The sequence below is a fragment of the Sorex fumeus genome, unplaced genomic scaffold (genome assembly GCF_029834395.1).
Source record: "Sorex fumeus unplaced genomic scaffold, SorFum_2.1 ptg000019l, whole genome shotgun sequence".
In the NCBI taxonomy this organism is placed as follows: Eukaryota; Metazoa; Chordata; class Mammalia; order Eulipotyphla; family Soricidae; genus Sorex; species Sorex fumeus.
Genome location: NW_026606076.1, coordinates 40,013,823 through 40,031,089, shown reverse-complemented (window position 1 = coordinate 40,031,089; position 17,267 = coordinate 40,013,823). Strand labels below are relative to the sequence as shown.

Here is a 17,267-nt window from a genome sequence, read left to right as displayed (position 1 = left end):
GGGAAGGTATAATGGTGGTGGGATTGGTGTTTGAATATTAAATGTAATCAATTATTGTGAACAACTTTATAAAAATTAAATTAAATTTAAAAAAGAGGAAACAAGAATTTCTTTCCTGCTTTCAGCCTTTATTCCGTTATTTCTGCAAACCTTAGGAAACTTAGGCTAGTCTAAACCATGTTCTCCTGTGTAGGAGGCTGAATGACAGTTGTCTATGTCCTAATGGTGGAAAAATGTTTCAACAAATTAAAAAAATTCAACATATAAAAATTTAATCTAATATGTTGTTTGGGGAGAGTAACCCTGATGTCAAGGAAAAGAGCTTTAGAGGATGTGTATCTAGTGAGTACTATATTTAGCAGATATTTGTCCAGAGAACACAGGAAATACGAAACCAGAAGACCTATAGAAATGTGTTTGTGAATGCACAGGAGGCTAGTACAAACCCTCAGAGCAAAAAGCTTGTTGAAAAAGATGTGGAAGATGGGTAAACAGGAAGGAGTTTGATGAGAGAAGGGGTCAGGAAATAGGAGTTGTGTCCTCAACTCACTGCTGCTAAAGAAATTTCCAGGGACTGGAGCAACAGCAATAGGTAGGGTATTTTCCTTGCACACAGACAACCCGGGTTCGATTCCCAGCATCCCATATGATCCCCTGAGCACCTCCAGGAGTAATTCCTGAATGCAGAGCCAGGAGTAACCCCTGTGCAGTGCCGGGTGTGACCCAAAAAGCCAAAAGAAAGGAAGGAAGGAAGGAAGGAAGGAAGGAAGGAAGGAAGGAAGGAATTTCCAGAAAGGAGGATTTCGTCACTCACAAGTTCCAGATTCTATAAATTTACTTAGAGTGAAAGCTCATGAATCAGCAAAATCCTCTCTTGAGGACCATCTACTGGCTGATATTTTTGCTCTGTGATGTGAGTCATCTTGGTAGGTATAATCCAGAAACTCTTATCAGTTGAAAAGAGCATCTTATTCCACTAGGTTGGCATGTGAACACACACACACAGTGGGGGATGCCCCCAGCTCTTTCCCACCATGCCCTGACCAGTCCAATCCTATGCATTAAGGATGGATTGAATTCAGTGCAAACTGGTCAGATCCATGGCTGGTGCACTCACCTGGGTGGGATTTCTTATACAAAATCCTCTGACTCCCCAGGTGGTTGATGGTAGAAAGTGAAGCTCAGACAAGACAACAAGGAGGATGAAAGCATTGGTCCCTCAGACAGGGGGATCCGAGGGAGGCACTGGGCAGAGAAGGTATTTACAGCTCTTCATGTTTGCTCATTAGGCACGCTGCCATTCTGCCACTTAATTATGTGGCCACCATGCACATGATTTCCCTGTGGGTCACTGCTCTGGAGAAAAGCAAATTTTGCCTCCTGAATCTCTGTTCCCGAGGGAGCTAATTAAGACTGGTGAGTCCTGTCCGTGATTCCTTCTCCATAAACCCTCCCGCCATCTTCCAAGGCTCTGCCCACCACCAGCTTTCTCCAAAATGAGTTTTCTCCAAAATCTCAAATAGATCAGTCTTCGGCTTGCATTATTTGTGCCTTCAAAGCATTAAGCTGTATTAGGGACCCAAGTGCATCGTTTCCAGAAAATATATCTTCCTTCCCATAACAAGGGGAATAAATAGAAAAGCAAGGAATTCATTGAATTAATCTCCTCCCTTGTATTTGTAGAAAATCATGTGGATATCTGCATCTATTTTAAAGTAATTTAGGAACTCAGCATTTATTAAATAAGTATCATCCTGAGTTTAAGAACATTTCTAACACAAATGCATTTTATAAACTGTAGCATAGGAAGCTAACAGAAACAAGCTGTACATATGTACATATGTGTAAGTTAATTATCAGCACGGAGAGGCAGGTGATGGTGGGGGCGGGTGAGAGTGGGGGTTGGAGGGAACTGGACATTTGTTATGGGAAATGTACACTGGTGAAGCGATGAGTGTAGGAACAGTATATGACTGAAACCCAATCATGAACAACTTTTAACTGAGTGTCTTCACTAGGATTTAATGCAAAATTTAAAAATAATATCACCATGAATCCATAATTAAATTAAAACGCATTAACATAAATATACACTGTCACTGTTATCCCATTGTTCATTGATTTGCTCCAGCGGGTGCCAGTAACCTCTCCATTCATCCCTGTCACGTGCTAGTGTAGCCCGATGGCATATTGGGCGCTCTTTCAGGGTCAAGGGAATGAGGACCATCATTGTTACTGTTTTTGGCATATCGAGTATGCCACGGGTAGCTTGACAGGCTCTCAGGTGGGATACTCTCAGTAGCTTGCAAAATGTAAAAGTAACTTCCGGATGTGTCAATATTCTAATGTAGTTTGAATAATCAGAAGCAAATTGTTCAATATAAAAGATATTTAGTGGGGCTGGAGCGATAGCACAGCGGGTAGGGTGTTTGCCTTGCACGTGGCTGACCCAGGTTGGGTTCCCAGCATCCCATATGGTCCCTCAAGAACTGTCCTGAGTGCAGAGCCAGGAGTAACCCCTGACCATCACCAGGTGTTACCCAAAAAGAAAAAAAAAGATATTTAGTGTGTGACATGATTAAATTTCCATTTATTTGAAAAAAATTAGCATGCCTACTTTCACTTTAGAGTACTGTTTTTATGAGAATTCTCTGTGTAAGAAAATACTGATAAGTGAATATTTCAGTAACAAGATTATTATTCCTGGTCACCTTTGGAGGAAATATGTTGATATGGGTCTTTGTTTTATTTTTTCCCTGGAGTATTTTAACAAAAATAAAGTAAATTTCTTTTGTTTTTACCTTTGGAATTAAAGTAAATTATTTCAAGACACACATCTAGTGCATCAAATGAATGGAACTTTACAAATATTGATATCCAAAGTTAACAGTAGTTGATAGAATGTTTAGCTGTAGGGAGGAAAAATCTTCAGATGAGAGAACAAAGTTGAATATTGATAAAAATATAAGATTAACAGAGTAATGAAAATCAAACCATCTTAGTTAGTGAGGCAAATCAGTGTTGAAACACATAATACACAACTCAGAGAAGATAAAACACAACTCTCAGTATGCATCCTCTGTTTCAAGGAATTTCTACAGTCACAGAACAACTGACATTTACAAACAAAAAAAAACCTTATTTTTTTTCCAGGAAAAGAATCTTTAGAGTCCTTTCTATGTCTTTATTCCTCAGACAGTAAAGAAAGGGGTTCAGTTAGTATCTCTTACAGAAGGGCTTAATGGCCCCTGAGTGAAATACAACAATCTTCATGCACTTTCCTCTAAAGAATTTTTTTGGATCATTTTCAGTGTGTTTTTATAACAAACAATATGGTCACGGTCACGGTCACGGTCCTCCCATTGTTCGTCGATTTGCTCGAGCGGGCCCAGTAACGTCTCCATCAACTGAAACCCAAGCACAAATATTTGTAAGTCTATAACTGTACCTCATGGTGTTTCACTAATAAAAAAAAAGAAAAAAAAAGATAAACTCGGGGGATTAGAGCACTGGAAGCTTCTCTGGAGTGAGGAAAACGGCAATTCACTGATGAAACCTAAAACTGGATCAATATTCAACAGACCTCCACAGGTGGAAAGGAGAGCAGTCTCTCTATCTCTCTCTGCCTCTTTCTCTCTGTCTCTGTCTCCCTCTCTGTCACCAGATTCACCTCTGCCACCCTGGGACACCTGGGAAGCTAATAGAATGGACCTTGAGTTCCGGCAGCCCCAAGAGGTGCTGTCAAGCCACAGCTGATGTCCACTTGGTCTTCTCGGCATGGGAATTAATCCCCACCACCTGATTTCTTGGGGAGACTCAAATTGGAGTGAGAAATTGCTCTTTTCCTGGAAAGTCAGTCCTAGTCATCACCCAGGGTTTCTAGGTACTTTGTCCTGTCTCACAGAAAAGAATCTCAGGAATAGACAGGCAGTGAAGTAAAAACAGGTTTTATTTGGGGGCTTTTAGGAAGGGGAAAGAGAAAGAGCCCAGGGAGAGAAAAGTGGTTTAGGGACACAGCCAAATGGCCTGAAAGATCAGCTTGTATATGCATATTCTTTTTTATATGCATATTCTTTACTATTATTATATGATTTTTAAAATTTTTATTAGTGAGACACCATGAGGTACAGTTGTAGACTTACAAATTTTTGTGCTTGGGTTTCAATTATACAATGATCAAATACCCATCCCTCCACCAGTGCCCATTTCCCACCACCACACATGGAAAGTATCATGCTGAATGAAATGACTCAGAAAGAGAGGGACAGGCATAGAAAGATTGCATTCATCTGGGGAATATAAAATAACAAAATAGGAGATCAACATCCTAGAATAGTTGAGATAAGTTACAGGAGGTTGACTCCATGTCTTGAAGGCCAACCGCACATGCTATGGGAAAGGGCAGCTCAAACAGAGAAGGGAACACCAAGCAAAGGGTGTTGGGAGGATCCTCCCAGGATGGGAGAAGCATGCTGAAAGTAGACTATAGACCAAACATGATTGCCACCCATTGCCTCTTTTGCAAACTATATGCATATTCTTAGGGTTGCATTAGTCCGGAGTTTCCTGCCTGGGGGGAGTTTTCAGGCTTTGTCACAAAGGAGTATCTTTGAAGTTTCCAGAGAATCTCCTTCAAGACCTTATTTGCAGTCTCTTTCTCTGCTGAAGTTTGTCATCTCCGTAGGGGTCCAGCTTCCTCAGGGGCCAATGGTGATTGGCTAATGAGATAGCAACACTCCCAGAATCAAAGAACACCCTGTCCCCACTCTGAGGACAGGACTTAGGGCCCACCTGGGGCCAAAGACAAGACAACTTAGAATATTTCTAGTCCTGCCTAGATTCTCTCAGTGCTCAGCTCTCCCCCCAGTCTTGCTAGGGGCCTCCAGAGGGCACATCCCAAAAACTCCTGTTCCTTCACTTTTATTTCTCTCTGTCCCGCTGTCTGCACCAGATGAGGTCTATAACCTATCAAATACCTTTCTAATAAAAATATTTTCCTCCTCCTGAAATTCTTTTCTGTCAGGGATGATGTTTGTGGGGCTCGTGGTGATGTTGGTGGGCCCCACAGGTGTCTTATGTGAAGCAGGGAGGATAAAGATGGTCACTTTCTCCCCATCCGCCTCTGCCACCCGGGACCCAGCGTTACTGGGTTCTTGTCTTGCCTCACAGAAAAGAATATCAGGAGTACACAAGCTGTGAAGTAAATAGATTTTATTTGGAGGTTTTGAAGGTATGGGGGGGAGAGAAAGAAAAAGAGAGAGAGAAAGAAAGAGAGAGATGAAAAGTGCTTGTCATAGAGAAAGAAGGAGAGAGAGTGGGAGGGAAACTGAGGACAATTTTGGTGGGAAATGTACACTGGTGAAGAAATGGGTGTTGGAACAGTATGTGACTGAAAACCAATCATGATGAACCTTGTAACTGTATCTCACTGTGATTCAATAAACAAGTAAAGTAAAGGCCCTCCTGTTGATCATCGATTTGCTCGAGCGGGCCCAGTAACGTCTCCATTGGAGACTTTGTTGTTACTGTGTTTGGCATATCGAATACGTCACGGGGAGCTTGCCAGGCTCTGCCGTGCGGGCGAGATACTCTTGGTAGCTTGCCGGGCTCTCTGAGAGGGGCGGAATAAACAAAATTTAATTAATATCAGCTTGGATCAATAATTAAATTGTAAAACATAAACATGCATACAAAATATAAAAACAACATTTGGATGTGCCAATATTCTATTGTAGTTTGAATAATCAGTTCAAATAAAAAATTTTTTTTAAAAAGAAATTTTTGTATCTCCAGCACAGTTGGCCATTTGTGACCTTTTTTCTCTAAAAGAATGCTTTCAGAGCCTCCTTAATGTCTTTATTCCTGAGACTGTAGATGAAGGGGTTCAGCATGGGGGCAACCACCGTGTACATTACCGAGGCGATGGTACTTGACTGTGAGCTGAGGGCACCAGCAGAGCTCAGGTACACACCTATGGCTGAGCAGTAAAACAAGGAGACCACGGAGAGGTGAGATGTGCAGGTGGAAAATGCTTTATTCTTCCCCTGAGCTGAGGAGATTCTCTGTATGGAGGAGAAGATCTTAGAGTAAGAATAAAGAATCCCAGCCAAGGGACCCCCGGCCAGAAACAGAGACATAAAATACAAAACCAAGTTAATAACAAAAGTGCTGGAACAGGCTAGTTGAACCACTTCTTTGAGTTCACAGAAAAAGTTGGGGATTTCCAAGTTTGTACAGAAGGACAGACGTAAGACCATTAAACTTAATAATGTTGAATTCAGGACACAAATGCTCCAGCACACCAGAACCAGCAGCCCACACAGCTGGGGGTTCATGATGGCCAGGTAGTGCAGGGGGTGGCAGATGGCCGCATAACGGTCATAAGCCATCACAGTCAGGAGAAAATCATCCAGTCCTGAAAACAGTACAGAAAAATACAACTGGGCAATGCAACCTTCATAGGTGATGGCTTTGCTTTGTGCCTGGATGTTCACCAGCATCTTGGGGATAGTGGTGGAGGTGAAGCAGATGTCCACAAAGGACAGGTTGGACAGGAAGAAGTACATGGGCGTGTGGAGGTGGGAGTCTGAGCTGACGGCCAGGATGATGAGTAGGTTCCCCAACACGGTGATCAGGTACATAGACAGGAAAATTCCAAAGATGAGGGGCTGCAATTCTGGTTTCTCTGAGATTCCCAGAAGAAGAAAAGATGAAACTCCAGTTGAGTTCTCTTGTTCCATATTGAAGGGGACTGGCAGGAAAGAGCAACACAACATAACTGATTTTCACACATACTACTGGGGCTTTCACAATTCATGGTCTGCATAAAGTAATTTATTTTGATCATTTATGACTAGCTATTTTCTCCTTGAAATTCTACTTATTGATGGGGATTTTGGAGGTGGTCCCACTCAGCATTTAGTTCTTATGACCATGCACTTTATCTGTCTTGCTGAAAATATTCCACACTTCAAGTACTGTGTATTGAGGGTCAAAATTGTTTCAGGGATGGAGTGATAGAACAGTGGGTTGGGCGTTTGCCAGGTTTTATCTCCAGCAGCACATATGCGTCCTGATCCCTAACTAGAACCAATTCTCGAGTACAGAGCAGGAGTAAACCCTAAGTACTGCCAAGTGTGGCCAACCAACAAACAAAAAGTATATTTTGTTCACTGTCTAGACATTGAGTTCAAGGAACTGAAAATTTATGGATGTCACAGTCCAGACTACAGGATGAATGGAAAATTTAAGACACAATTCCTCAGGTGGAAACAAGTGACATTAAAATAATTGAAACTAATATAAATTAAAAAACCACTGTCCACTGTCCTCCCGTTGTTCATCAATTTGTTTGAGCGGGTCCAGTAACGTCTCCATTGGAGACTTTGTTGTTACTGTGTTTGGCATATCGAATACATCACGGGTAGCTTGCCAGGCTCTGCCGTGAGGGCAAGATACTCTAGGTAGCTTGCCTGGCTCTCCAAGAGGGGCGGAGGAATCGAACTCAGGTCGGCCATGTTGGCTGCGTGCAAGGCAAAGACCCTACCGCTGTATTATTAAATAGATTCAAATAAAAAAAACCCTTTTATTTTGACATAATTTCATTTCTTCATATATTTTCTTTTTTGGGTCACACCCAATGATGCTCAGGGGTTACTCCTGGCTCTGCATTTAGGAATCACCCTGGCAGTGCTTGGGGGGACCATATGGGATGCTGGAAATCAAACCCAGGTCAGGTGCGTGCAAGGCAAATGCCCTACCCCACTGTGCTAACGCTCCAGCCCCCACATTTCTTCATTTTTTAAATTTGATTTTATTATTGATGGGATTTAATTTTGGAATGTATCGCTGAAGCCCAAGTTATGGACAATTTTATATGCTATACTTATTCAAAAAAGAGTTGCAGGAACTGGAGTGATAGGATAGCGGTGCTTGCCCTGCACATGGCAGTCTTGGGTACAATCCCCAGCTGCCCATATGACCCCCTGAGTACCACCAGGAGTCTTGAGTGCAGAGCCAGGAGTAACCCCTAAGCATCGCTGGGTGTGTCCACCCTTTTCCCCCCAAAGAGAGAGATGTACAACAACATCCATCGCAAATATCACATTTGTTAAATTTGATATTAAATGAACATTTCAATGAATAGTAAATGAAATAAATCAGGAGAAAGACAAACACTACCTGTATAATTAGTGGACAGTGTCTCGCTCTATCACCTTACAGCCAATGAAAAGTGACCCAAGATGGCACTAACACTTCTGGATGAATTATGTTCTACCCACAACTGTGTGGAACAATTAATATAGTGTTGCAAATTAATATAGTGGCAAAAAGTCTCATCCTTGCTTAAAGACAGGCCATCTAAAACTAGAATAAAACCATAACCTCAGGCTGGAGCTATATCACAGCGTTTGCCTTGCACGTGGCCTGCCTGGGTTTGATTCCCAGCATCCTATATGGTCCCCTGAGCACCGCCAGGAAGAATTCCTGAGTGCAGAGCCAGGAGTAACCTCTGAGTGAGCATCTCCGGCTGTGACCTGAAAAGCAAAAACAAACAACCAACTACAACAACAAAAAAAATCACAATCTCAGGAGCCAGAGCAATAGTCCAGCAGGCAGGACATTTGCCTTGCATTTGGCTGACACAGGTTCAATCCCTGGCACCCCGTTTGGTCCCCCAAGCATGACTTAAAGTGATCACTGAGCACATAGGCAGGTGTAAGCCCTGAGCACTGCCGAGTATGGCCAAAAATAATGAAAACCCAACCCATAAAAATACAAGGACAAATATGTAGAAAAGTTGTAGTAAAGAAAGCAAGGAAAATGCACAAATGTAGTCAACTGCAAAGGCAATGAAACTAGCAAACCACAGCTCCTTCACAAATCCCTATCAACAAATTGGATCTTATTTTCATGTGACTAGTCGGAGTGGGGGTGGTGAGAGGGATACTGGGAACATTGGTGGTGGAGAATGGGTACTGGTGGGTACTTGATCATTGTATGGCTGAAACATATTTAAGAAAGTTTGTAAGTCTGTAACTGTATCTCACGGTGATTGATTAATATATATACATATACATATATATACATATATACATATATATATATATATAGGGTCTGATAGCACTGCTGATACCCAGAGTGATAGCACAGCAGGTAGGGTGTTTGCCTTGCACATGGCCGACCCGGGTTCAATTCCCAGCATCCCATATGGTCCCCCAAGCACCGCCAGGAGTAATTCCTGAGGGCATGAGCCAGAAGTAAGCCCTGTGCATCACTGGATGTGACCACCCCCCCAAAAAAATTTGAAAAAAGATAAGAAAAGAAAAGAAAGGAAAGGAAAAATACTGGCACCAGATTATCAGATGCCCTTTTGGAATATGGGAACTTTTGCAGGAATATAAACCACTGAAAAATCATGCCTCCATCTTAAGCATTCAAAGGAAATTCCTGCTTTTCCCTACAGATTCATGGCTACCCTTGTTTTCTACTTTTCACCGCAGATATCTTTTGGAAAGTTCTGTGAATAACTGGGAGGAATTTCTTCTTTCTGATTTCTCATTGGGCTTCTCTCACCTCATCAACAATCAACCCTGAGTTGCTGCCTCTAATGCTCACTTCTCAATAAAGCATCCTTCATCCATCAGCCATAGACTACAAGAGGACCACCATAACCTGAGCTAGAACTTGAACTTGCCTTTGGCTCCTGCTCGCTCTGACCCTTTCCTGCACTATCTCCTACATGATCGTACTCACCTGATTGAGAACTCTGAACCAACAATCTCCAGTGGAAGTGCCAATTCCTCCAGGATGGAATGATAGAGACTCAAGCTCTCTGTCTCAGTCTTCTGCTGGAAGCAATAAAACACCAGTCCCCGAGCTAAAAGGCTCGACCAGGTTCTGCAATTCCCAGGGTGCACACCTAAGGGACTTAGCAGAGGAGATAGTTACGGCAGTCCTGGTCCGCTCATTAGGTGCATTTCCCTCATGAAATTCCAATATTCGTGCATGTGATTTCCCTGTGGACACCAGTCAGGACCAAAGGAAAGATTTCCTCAAGATACTGTGTCCCCAAGGTTGCTGGTTAGAAGAATCGAGGAACTCTGGGTTTTATTGCCTTCCTTGTGAACTCTGCTCATTTTCAGAGTTTTTTTCTGAAATCTCATAGAAAATTTTCTCCAAAGACTAAAGTTGGGGCTGGAGAGATAGTATAGCAAGTAGGGAGCTTACTTTGCATGCAGCTGACCTGGATTCGATCCCTGGCACCCCAAAGGGTCCCCCCAGCCACCAGGACTGATTCCTGAGTGCAGTCAGGAGTAGGCCCTGAGCATTGCCAGGTGTGGCCTTCTACCTACCTATTCCCCCCTACACACCCCCACCCCCTAAGAAGACTAATGCTAAGCTCTATCAGCACTATATTCCAGAAGTCTCTTGCAGACCTGAGACCTCTCAACCTGAGAATCATATTAAAGACCTGTCACATGGATCTAGGGATACTGTCACAGTTACAGCTGGATCTAGGGACAGCCATGGGACACTCTGCTTTACCAGGATCATGATGCTCCAACGCTTAGAAATCGTTTAGTGACAATTGTGGACAAAATGTGTCTTATCGCCAGCTTCATGTGGCTGAAAGAGATGTGATTTCAATTTTATGGCTCAGTAGTTCGAAGAACCATAATGGAATGCCAGGGATCGAACCCAGGTGGCCTCATGCAAGGCAAACCCCTACCCGCTATACTATTGTTCCAGCTTATAGGTAGTACTTCTAACTTATTAACTCATTGAAAATGGGTACATGAGTTCTTTCCAAAATTTGCTATCATAAATAGTGCTGCAGAGGGTGTGTGTGTGTGTGTGTGTGTGTGTGTGTGTGTATGATTGAATCAAGTTTCTGTGTTCTTGAGAGAGCTATTTTGCAGGGTGTACCACTTTACTTCTGGATCATATAGTAGCTTTATTTTCAATATTTTGAGAATTCTCCATGCTGATTTATGTAGAGGCTGGTCTAATTTACGTTTATAACAACAGTGAGTGAACATTTATGGGTGTTTTATTTGGTTGGTCTGTTTTTGGTGATTATTTATTTATTTATTTATTGGTCCATATCTGACAATGCTTAATCCTGACTCTGCACTTCAGAATTATCCTGGTGGTGCTTGGGGGACCATATAAGATTCCAGGGATGAAACCCAGTTCAGCTTCAAGCAAGGCAAGCACCCTGACCACTGTGCTATCTCTCTAATCCCAGGTTCCTATTTTTTATATCCTTTGGAACAACTGTTTCTTCTGATCTTTTTTAAGAGACCCTTTTCCCTGGTGTGAGGTTGTATCTCCTTGTTACCTTTGACTTGCATTTTTCTGGTGATAAGAAACATCTTTCCATTTGCTTGTTGGTTAACTGTGTTTATGACTCCGTTGGTGATGTGTATGTTCAGCTCCTCTCTCTGTGTTTTGAGACTGTTTTCTTATTGAGTTCTGGGTTTCTTTAATATTCCTCAGAAGTATGATGTGAAAATATTTCCTCCCAACCAGTGGAATGACTTTTCATTATAAAGTAGCTTGTTTTACCGTGAAGAAGCTCTTTATTTTGATGTGATGTCATCTTTGAAAATTTATTTTTTCTCTCTTTTTAATATAATTTCATTTTATTCTTATAAAGTAGTACACAATACTTGATTACATTTAATATTTAAACACCAATCCCGCCACCACCACACCTTCCCACCACCATATTTGGATGTTTCCATTCCGAACTCCAGCCCCTGCCCCAAGCAGAACCAAAATAATTTATTTAAATAAACCACAGAAAACACTCCAAAAAACTTTCCTTAGAGGGGACTGTGTGAATATTGTTGTATTTCACCCAAGGGGTCGTTCAGCCCTTCTATAAGAGGTTACTAATATGTTGATAAGCGTTGATAATTGTGTGAAAATTTGGTTTTGTTATGGAGTTAAATCTTTGAGTGTTTCACTACCATAGACTGTTTTATATGTTACCCTTAATATTATTATGGTTTCTGGTATCATACCCACATATGTATTCCAATTCATGTAACACTGTTAATGGTTTGAAATTGGTTTGGGGGTCTTGGGGTGTAGGGGGGTTTATTTGCTTGGAGGTTTGGGTTTTGTTTTTGTTTGAGGGTCACACCAGCTGTGCTCAGGGCTTCTTCCTCTTGGATCTGTATTCAAGGATCACTTTGGCAGGGCTCAGAGGACCATATGGGATGCTGGGGATCAAATCCAGGTCCACTGCATGCCAAGGCAAACACCCTACCAGCTGTGCTATCGCTCTGCTACCAGCTACGAACTTTTCATGTAAGTCTCACAGTAAGCTCAGGACAAATATTTTGAAAAAATAAACAAGAAGAGGACACTGAAATCTGTTCAGTACAGAAAAGACAGCTAAGTGAGTGTTTTCAAACCAGCTTTGTTAAATATACTAGATAGATAATCTAAGAAAATTTAAAGAAATATAGGCAATAGCAATGTTGAATGACACCAACATGACACACTGATTCATCGTTAAATTGACCCCAAAATTGGAAATTAAAAATATTTCAGAAGCCTGCAGATTGGAAACCCTTCTCCCATTGCAATGACAACTGATGTAAAGATGACAGTAAGTGATACAACTTTGAGAACTAGATGAATCATAAAATGGTACACTAAGGAATGATGGAGAAATGAAAAGAATTTGACCTCGCTATAAGGAGTTAGATGTCAGCACATAGGAGGCAGAAGTAACTTCGCTTTGCTTTTTCTTAAAAGCGAGGATGTTCAAAAAAAGAATATTTTTAAAAATTTATTAATTTATTGAATCACTGTGGGAAAAGTTACAAAGCTTTCAGGTTTAAGTCTCGATCATACAATAATCAAACACATTTCCCTTCACCAGTACTTATTTTTCACCAAGAAGAACCCCAATATACCCCCCTCCCAACCCTCCCAATGCCTGTGAGGCAGATGAATTCTAGTTAACACTCTATCTACTTTGATTAGATTCATTGTTTTGACAAAAGATGCACAATTATTATGTAAAGCTTACACCCCCCAAATCAGACTTGTTGAAAAGACATTCTGAAATAATTTGTTTCTATAGCTGGTTATAAGAATCAAATGATGACCTGCGGCTGCTATCGCGACCACGTGATTTTGGATTTCTGAAATTTTACTTATTAAACCTGGAAGTATTTCTGCCGAGAGTCAGATAATTATGAGACTGGTTTCTGTGGGCTGGAGCCATGGCCATGCCGGAAAGCCGCTTGTGGGGGAAAACTTGGTAGGGCGTGAAGGACAAGCCCAGAATGCCCCCCTTCCCATGATGTTTCAGTCGCCCCCGTCACGACCGGCTCATACCTGGCTTTCCAAAAAGCTCTGAGGAGGCCGCCATCTTGCTGTCCAGAGGGAAAAAGGCAGAAGGGAGCAACATCCTTTTTCCTCCGGGCAGGCATAGTGGCATGGATTAACACATAGTCCATTCACTTTACTGCCGTGAGCTGCCAGGTTCTGCATTAAGTCCTTGTGCTTCTGGAGCCGTGGCCGTGCCAGAGAGCCGCTTGTGGGGGGCAACTCGTGACCTTGGTCGGGCGTGAAGGACGAGCCCGGAACGCCCCCCTCAAGTGAAGAATATTTTAAGTACACAGAAGGGGTTGGTGTTGGAACAATAAAAACCTGAAACTTAATCATAAATATCTTTGTCACTTTGTAATTCACAGCAGCTTAATTTAAAAGAAGAGTTTTTTGAATTTATTTATTGATTTTTGGGTCACACCCAGTGATACTCAGGGGTTACTCCTGGCTCTGCATTCAGGAATTACTCCTGGCGGTACTGGGTGGACTATATGGGATGCCAGGCAACAAACCTGGGTCAGCCACGTGCAAGGCAAACGCTCTACCCGCTGTACTATCACTCCAGCCCCAAAGAAGAATATTTTAAAATAATTCAACACATAAGTAATAGTACAATGTGTAGGGTACTTGCCTTGCATGCAGCAGACTCTTAGGTAATCTCTGGCACCACATATTGTCCCTTTTGCCTGAGAGGGTTAATCTCTGAGCACACAATCAAGATTAAGCCCTGGGCACACCTGGGTGTAGCACCCAAAAAATATATTTCAACAATAGAGGTAGTTTTGGGGGGAGGGGGAAAATCAGAGGGTAACATCAGGCACTTGCCTTGTACACAGTGGCCCAGGTTCTATCCCTGGCACCCCAGATAGTACCCGAGAACTGCCAGGAGTGAGTGCAGAGCCAGGAATAAACCCCTGAGTGCATTCAGGTAGGAGACCTCAAGCAAAACAAAAGGTAAAGGTAAAGGTAAAGGCCCTCCCGTTGATCGTCGATTTGCTCGAGCGGGCCCAGTAACGTCTCCATTGGAGACTTTGTTGTTACTGTGTCTGGCATATCGAATACTCTCGGTAGCTTGCCGGGCACTCCGAGAGGGGCGGAGGAATCGAACTCGGGTCGGCCATGTTGGCCGCTTGTAAGGCGAACGCCCTACCTGCTGTGCTATCGCGGTCGCAAGGTCAACCTAAAGTCAAGCAAAACAAATAACAATAAAATCAAAAAGGAAAACAGCCACCTGATTGTTAAATGTCTTATTTTTTAAGAGAATATAATTTATTTTTAATTTGGTGGCTTAACTATGTGAAATAATCTGCACTGGGGGATCCAGAGTATCTGTCAGAAAGGAAGTCTGCAACTAACAAGCCACAGATGTGTTCGTCGCACAGAAGGAGACAGTCTGACAGTCAAGTTCATTCCCCACCTGGGAATCTCGTTTTACAAGACAGCATTTCTTGTTGACTTTGTGTGTTTCTGTGGTACAAGGCTACCACCGAGCATTGCTTAATCCAGATCTTCCTCATCTCCTGGGAAACAGTCAAACATGCCCTTTCTCAAAATAAGATGCTACTTCACAAGATCCTCCAAATGATCATGACATCCCTACCCTCTCATTAGCTGCAAGGATCCCTCGCTCTTCTGCTCTCCTTTTGCTGTAAAAACATTCAACCCCCGTTCCCTTCTACAGTTTTCTTTCCAGTTATTTAGTTATTTACATTGCCCAACTTCGTGGCTTACTTAGCAATCATTTCTAGTTGGCTTTCAGAAACAGGCCTGAATTAATCCTGGGATCATCAGGTAAAAGTGAACTCAGCCACGGTTCCGGGTACATGGGCTTTCAGTGATGGTGGGGAAATGCCCTATAGTTTCACACTCTGCACTTCTGTTTCATCAATGTGACATGTGGGCTCATCTGGAGAGTCTTGGTGAGGTAGCAGTGCAAGCTGAAAGCCTTTTGTCACAACTTTGTGGGAACTGCAAATGATTGTGGCAAGGGAAGTAGGCCACCACAGTCAGGAGCGAGTTGTCCAAAACTCCAAAGAATTAAAAAAAAAATCTGGGTGAGGCAGCCCTCATAGATGATGGGTCTGCTCTGTGTGCTTGTGCTTCTGCCTGCTCCATGCTCAGGGTACCATATGTGATACAAGGGATTGACATGATTATAAATAGAGACCCCCTGAGTGACAGCCAGGTGTTCCTGGAAATGACTGGAAGGAAATGTTTATCCCTTGTCCAATGTATCTGTAGACACATTGTGCTTCTATAGTCCTAGATTTGTCAGACTCCCTAGTAATGTAGCCTTGAATCAGGAGGTTTTCCATTTTGACATCTCTACAAAGGGGCATCAATTTGGCATATGGAGTGTCCAGTTCACCCTTCTTTTCTGAAAAAGAAAATGCAGAAAAGGAGGAGATACTTAATTGTGATTAATGCAAGCTTCACACTTGTAGGCAACAGTTGGAATTTTTCAGGGGAAGAAAATTCAATAAAACATTATAAATAGAAAACCCCCAATAAAATATAATAAATAGGGAAGCCTATACTTCAACCCAGTGAACAAACTCTCTTTTATGTAGTCACCCATCTTCCATATTCATTTATTAATTTTATTTATGTATTTATTTTATGTTGGGACTTTGGGGTCACACTTGCCTGTTCTCAGTGGCAATTCCTGATTATGTGCTCAGGAGTGACTCCTGGTGGTGTTCGGGGAACATACACAGTGTTGGGGATAGAAACCAGGAGTAGTGGGATAGAAACCAGGAGTAGTGGGATACAAGACAAGTAGCCTTAACTCTTTACTATCTCTTTGGCCTATATAAATAAGTAGATTCACAAAAGAGTTTCCTAGTTACACAGAATGTGATTCAAAGTTCTGCTTTATTATATGTGAGATTCATCTGACGCTGTTAATAAAATACATAAAATCAAGTTTCTATATGCATGGAACACTGGAAACATGCCTTGCTCATCACTTTCCAAGTGACACTCCTAGGCACTCTGAAGACAGACCAGATTAACACAGGAGAATGTGACTCTCTGACCTTGACATATGATGGTGTGTACCAGGAAGTGCAATAAGTCAGGGTAAATGTTGCCCATCAAAGGAAAAATGAAATAAGTTTTATACAGGTTTTTTTGTGGCGTTTCACACCTTCAAATTAACATAGTAGAATCAATGTACATTAAAAATAAGCACAGCGGGTAGGGCGTTCGCCTTACAAGCGGCCAACATGGCCGACCCGAGTTCGATTCCTCCGCCCCTCTCGGAGAGCCCGGCAAGCTACCGAGAGTATTGGATATGCCAGACACAGTAACAACAAAGTCTCCAATGGAGACGTTACTGGGCCCGCTCGAGCAAATCGACGATCAACGGGAGGGCCTTTACCTTTACCTTTCTTATAAAAGAAGATTTGTTTTTTGACTTATTAACTTACTGAGGTAAAGTGAGTTTTCAGGGATGCTGTCTCATTTGCCAAGGCATCGAAAATCAGATGGGCTGGACACGTAATAAGATTTGGAGATGACTGCTGGACTAGAGCCATTACCGACTGGATTCCACGGGATGTCAAAAGACTGCATGGCCATCCACCTACAAGATGGTCAGACTTCTTTGTCAAGACCCCAAACGAACAGTTTGAGGCTCTTTGTGTTCCTAGAATGAACAGACGCCATTGGGCTACACTAGCACGCGACAGGAACAAATGGAGATGTTACTGGTGCCCGCTCGAGCAAATCAATGATTAGTGGGAAGTCAAGTGATCAAGTGATCAAAGTGAGTTTACAAATGTGTGAATGCTGTATGTCTTGACCAATGTTACCACATCAGAATCACCAGGAAAGTGGCGATAATCCTCCACCACCTACAGTGCCTAAGGTCCTTCACTGAGGATAAAGTATTCTAAAGTTAGCTTGAT

General features: G+C 42.3%; 1 protein-coding gene across 1 annotated transcript; it reads right to left on the bottom strand.

Annotated features, from left to right (window-relative positions):
• Positions 1-5,822: 5,822 nt before the first annotated feature.
• Positions 5,823-6,740, bottom strand: LOC130022289 (olfactory receptor-like protein OLF4). The gene has a single exon (XM_056113036.1). The coding sequence runs from the start codon at positions 6,738-6,740 to the stop codon at positions 5,823-5,825; it is 918 nt and encodes a 305-aa protein (XP_055969011.1).
• Positions 6,741-17,267: the final 10,527 nt, after the last annotated feature.

Bases quoted from the DNA above. Each gene is read 5' to 3' on its own strand.
- LOC130022289 (XM_056113036.1), bottom strand. From the start codon at position 6,740: ATGGAACAAGAGAACTCAACTGGAGTTTCATCTTTTCTTCTTCTGGGA.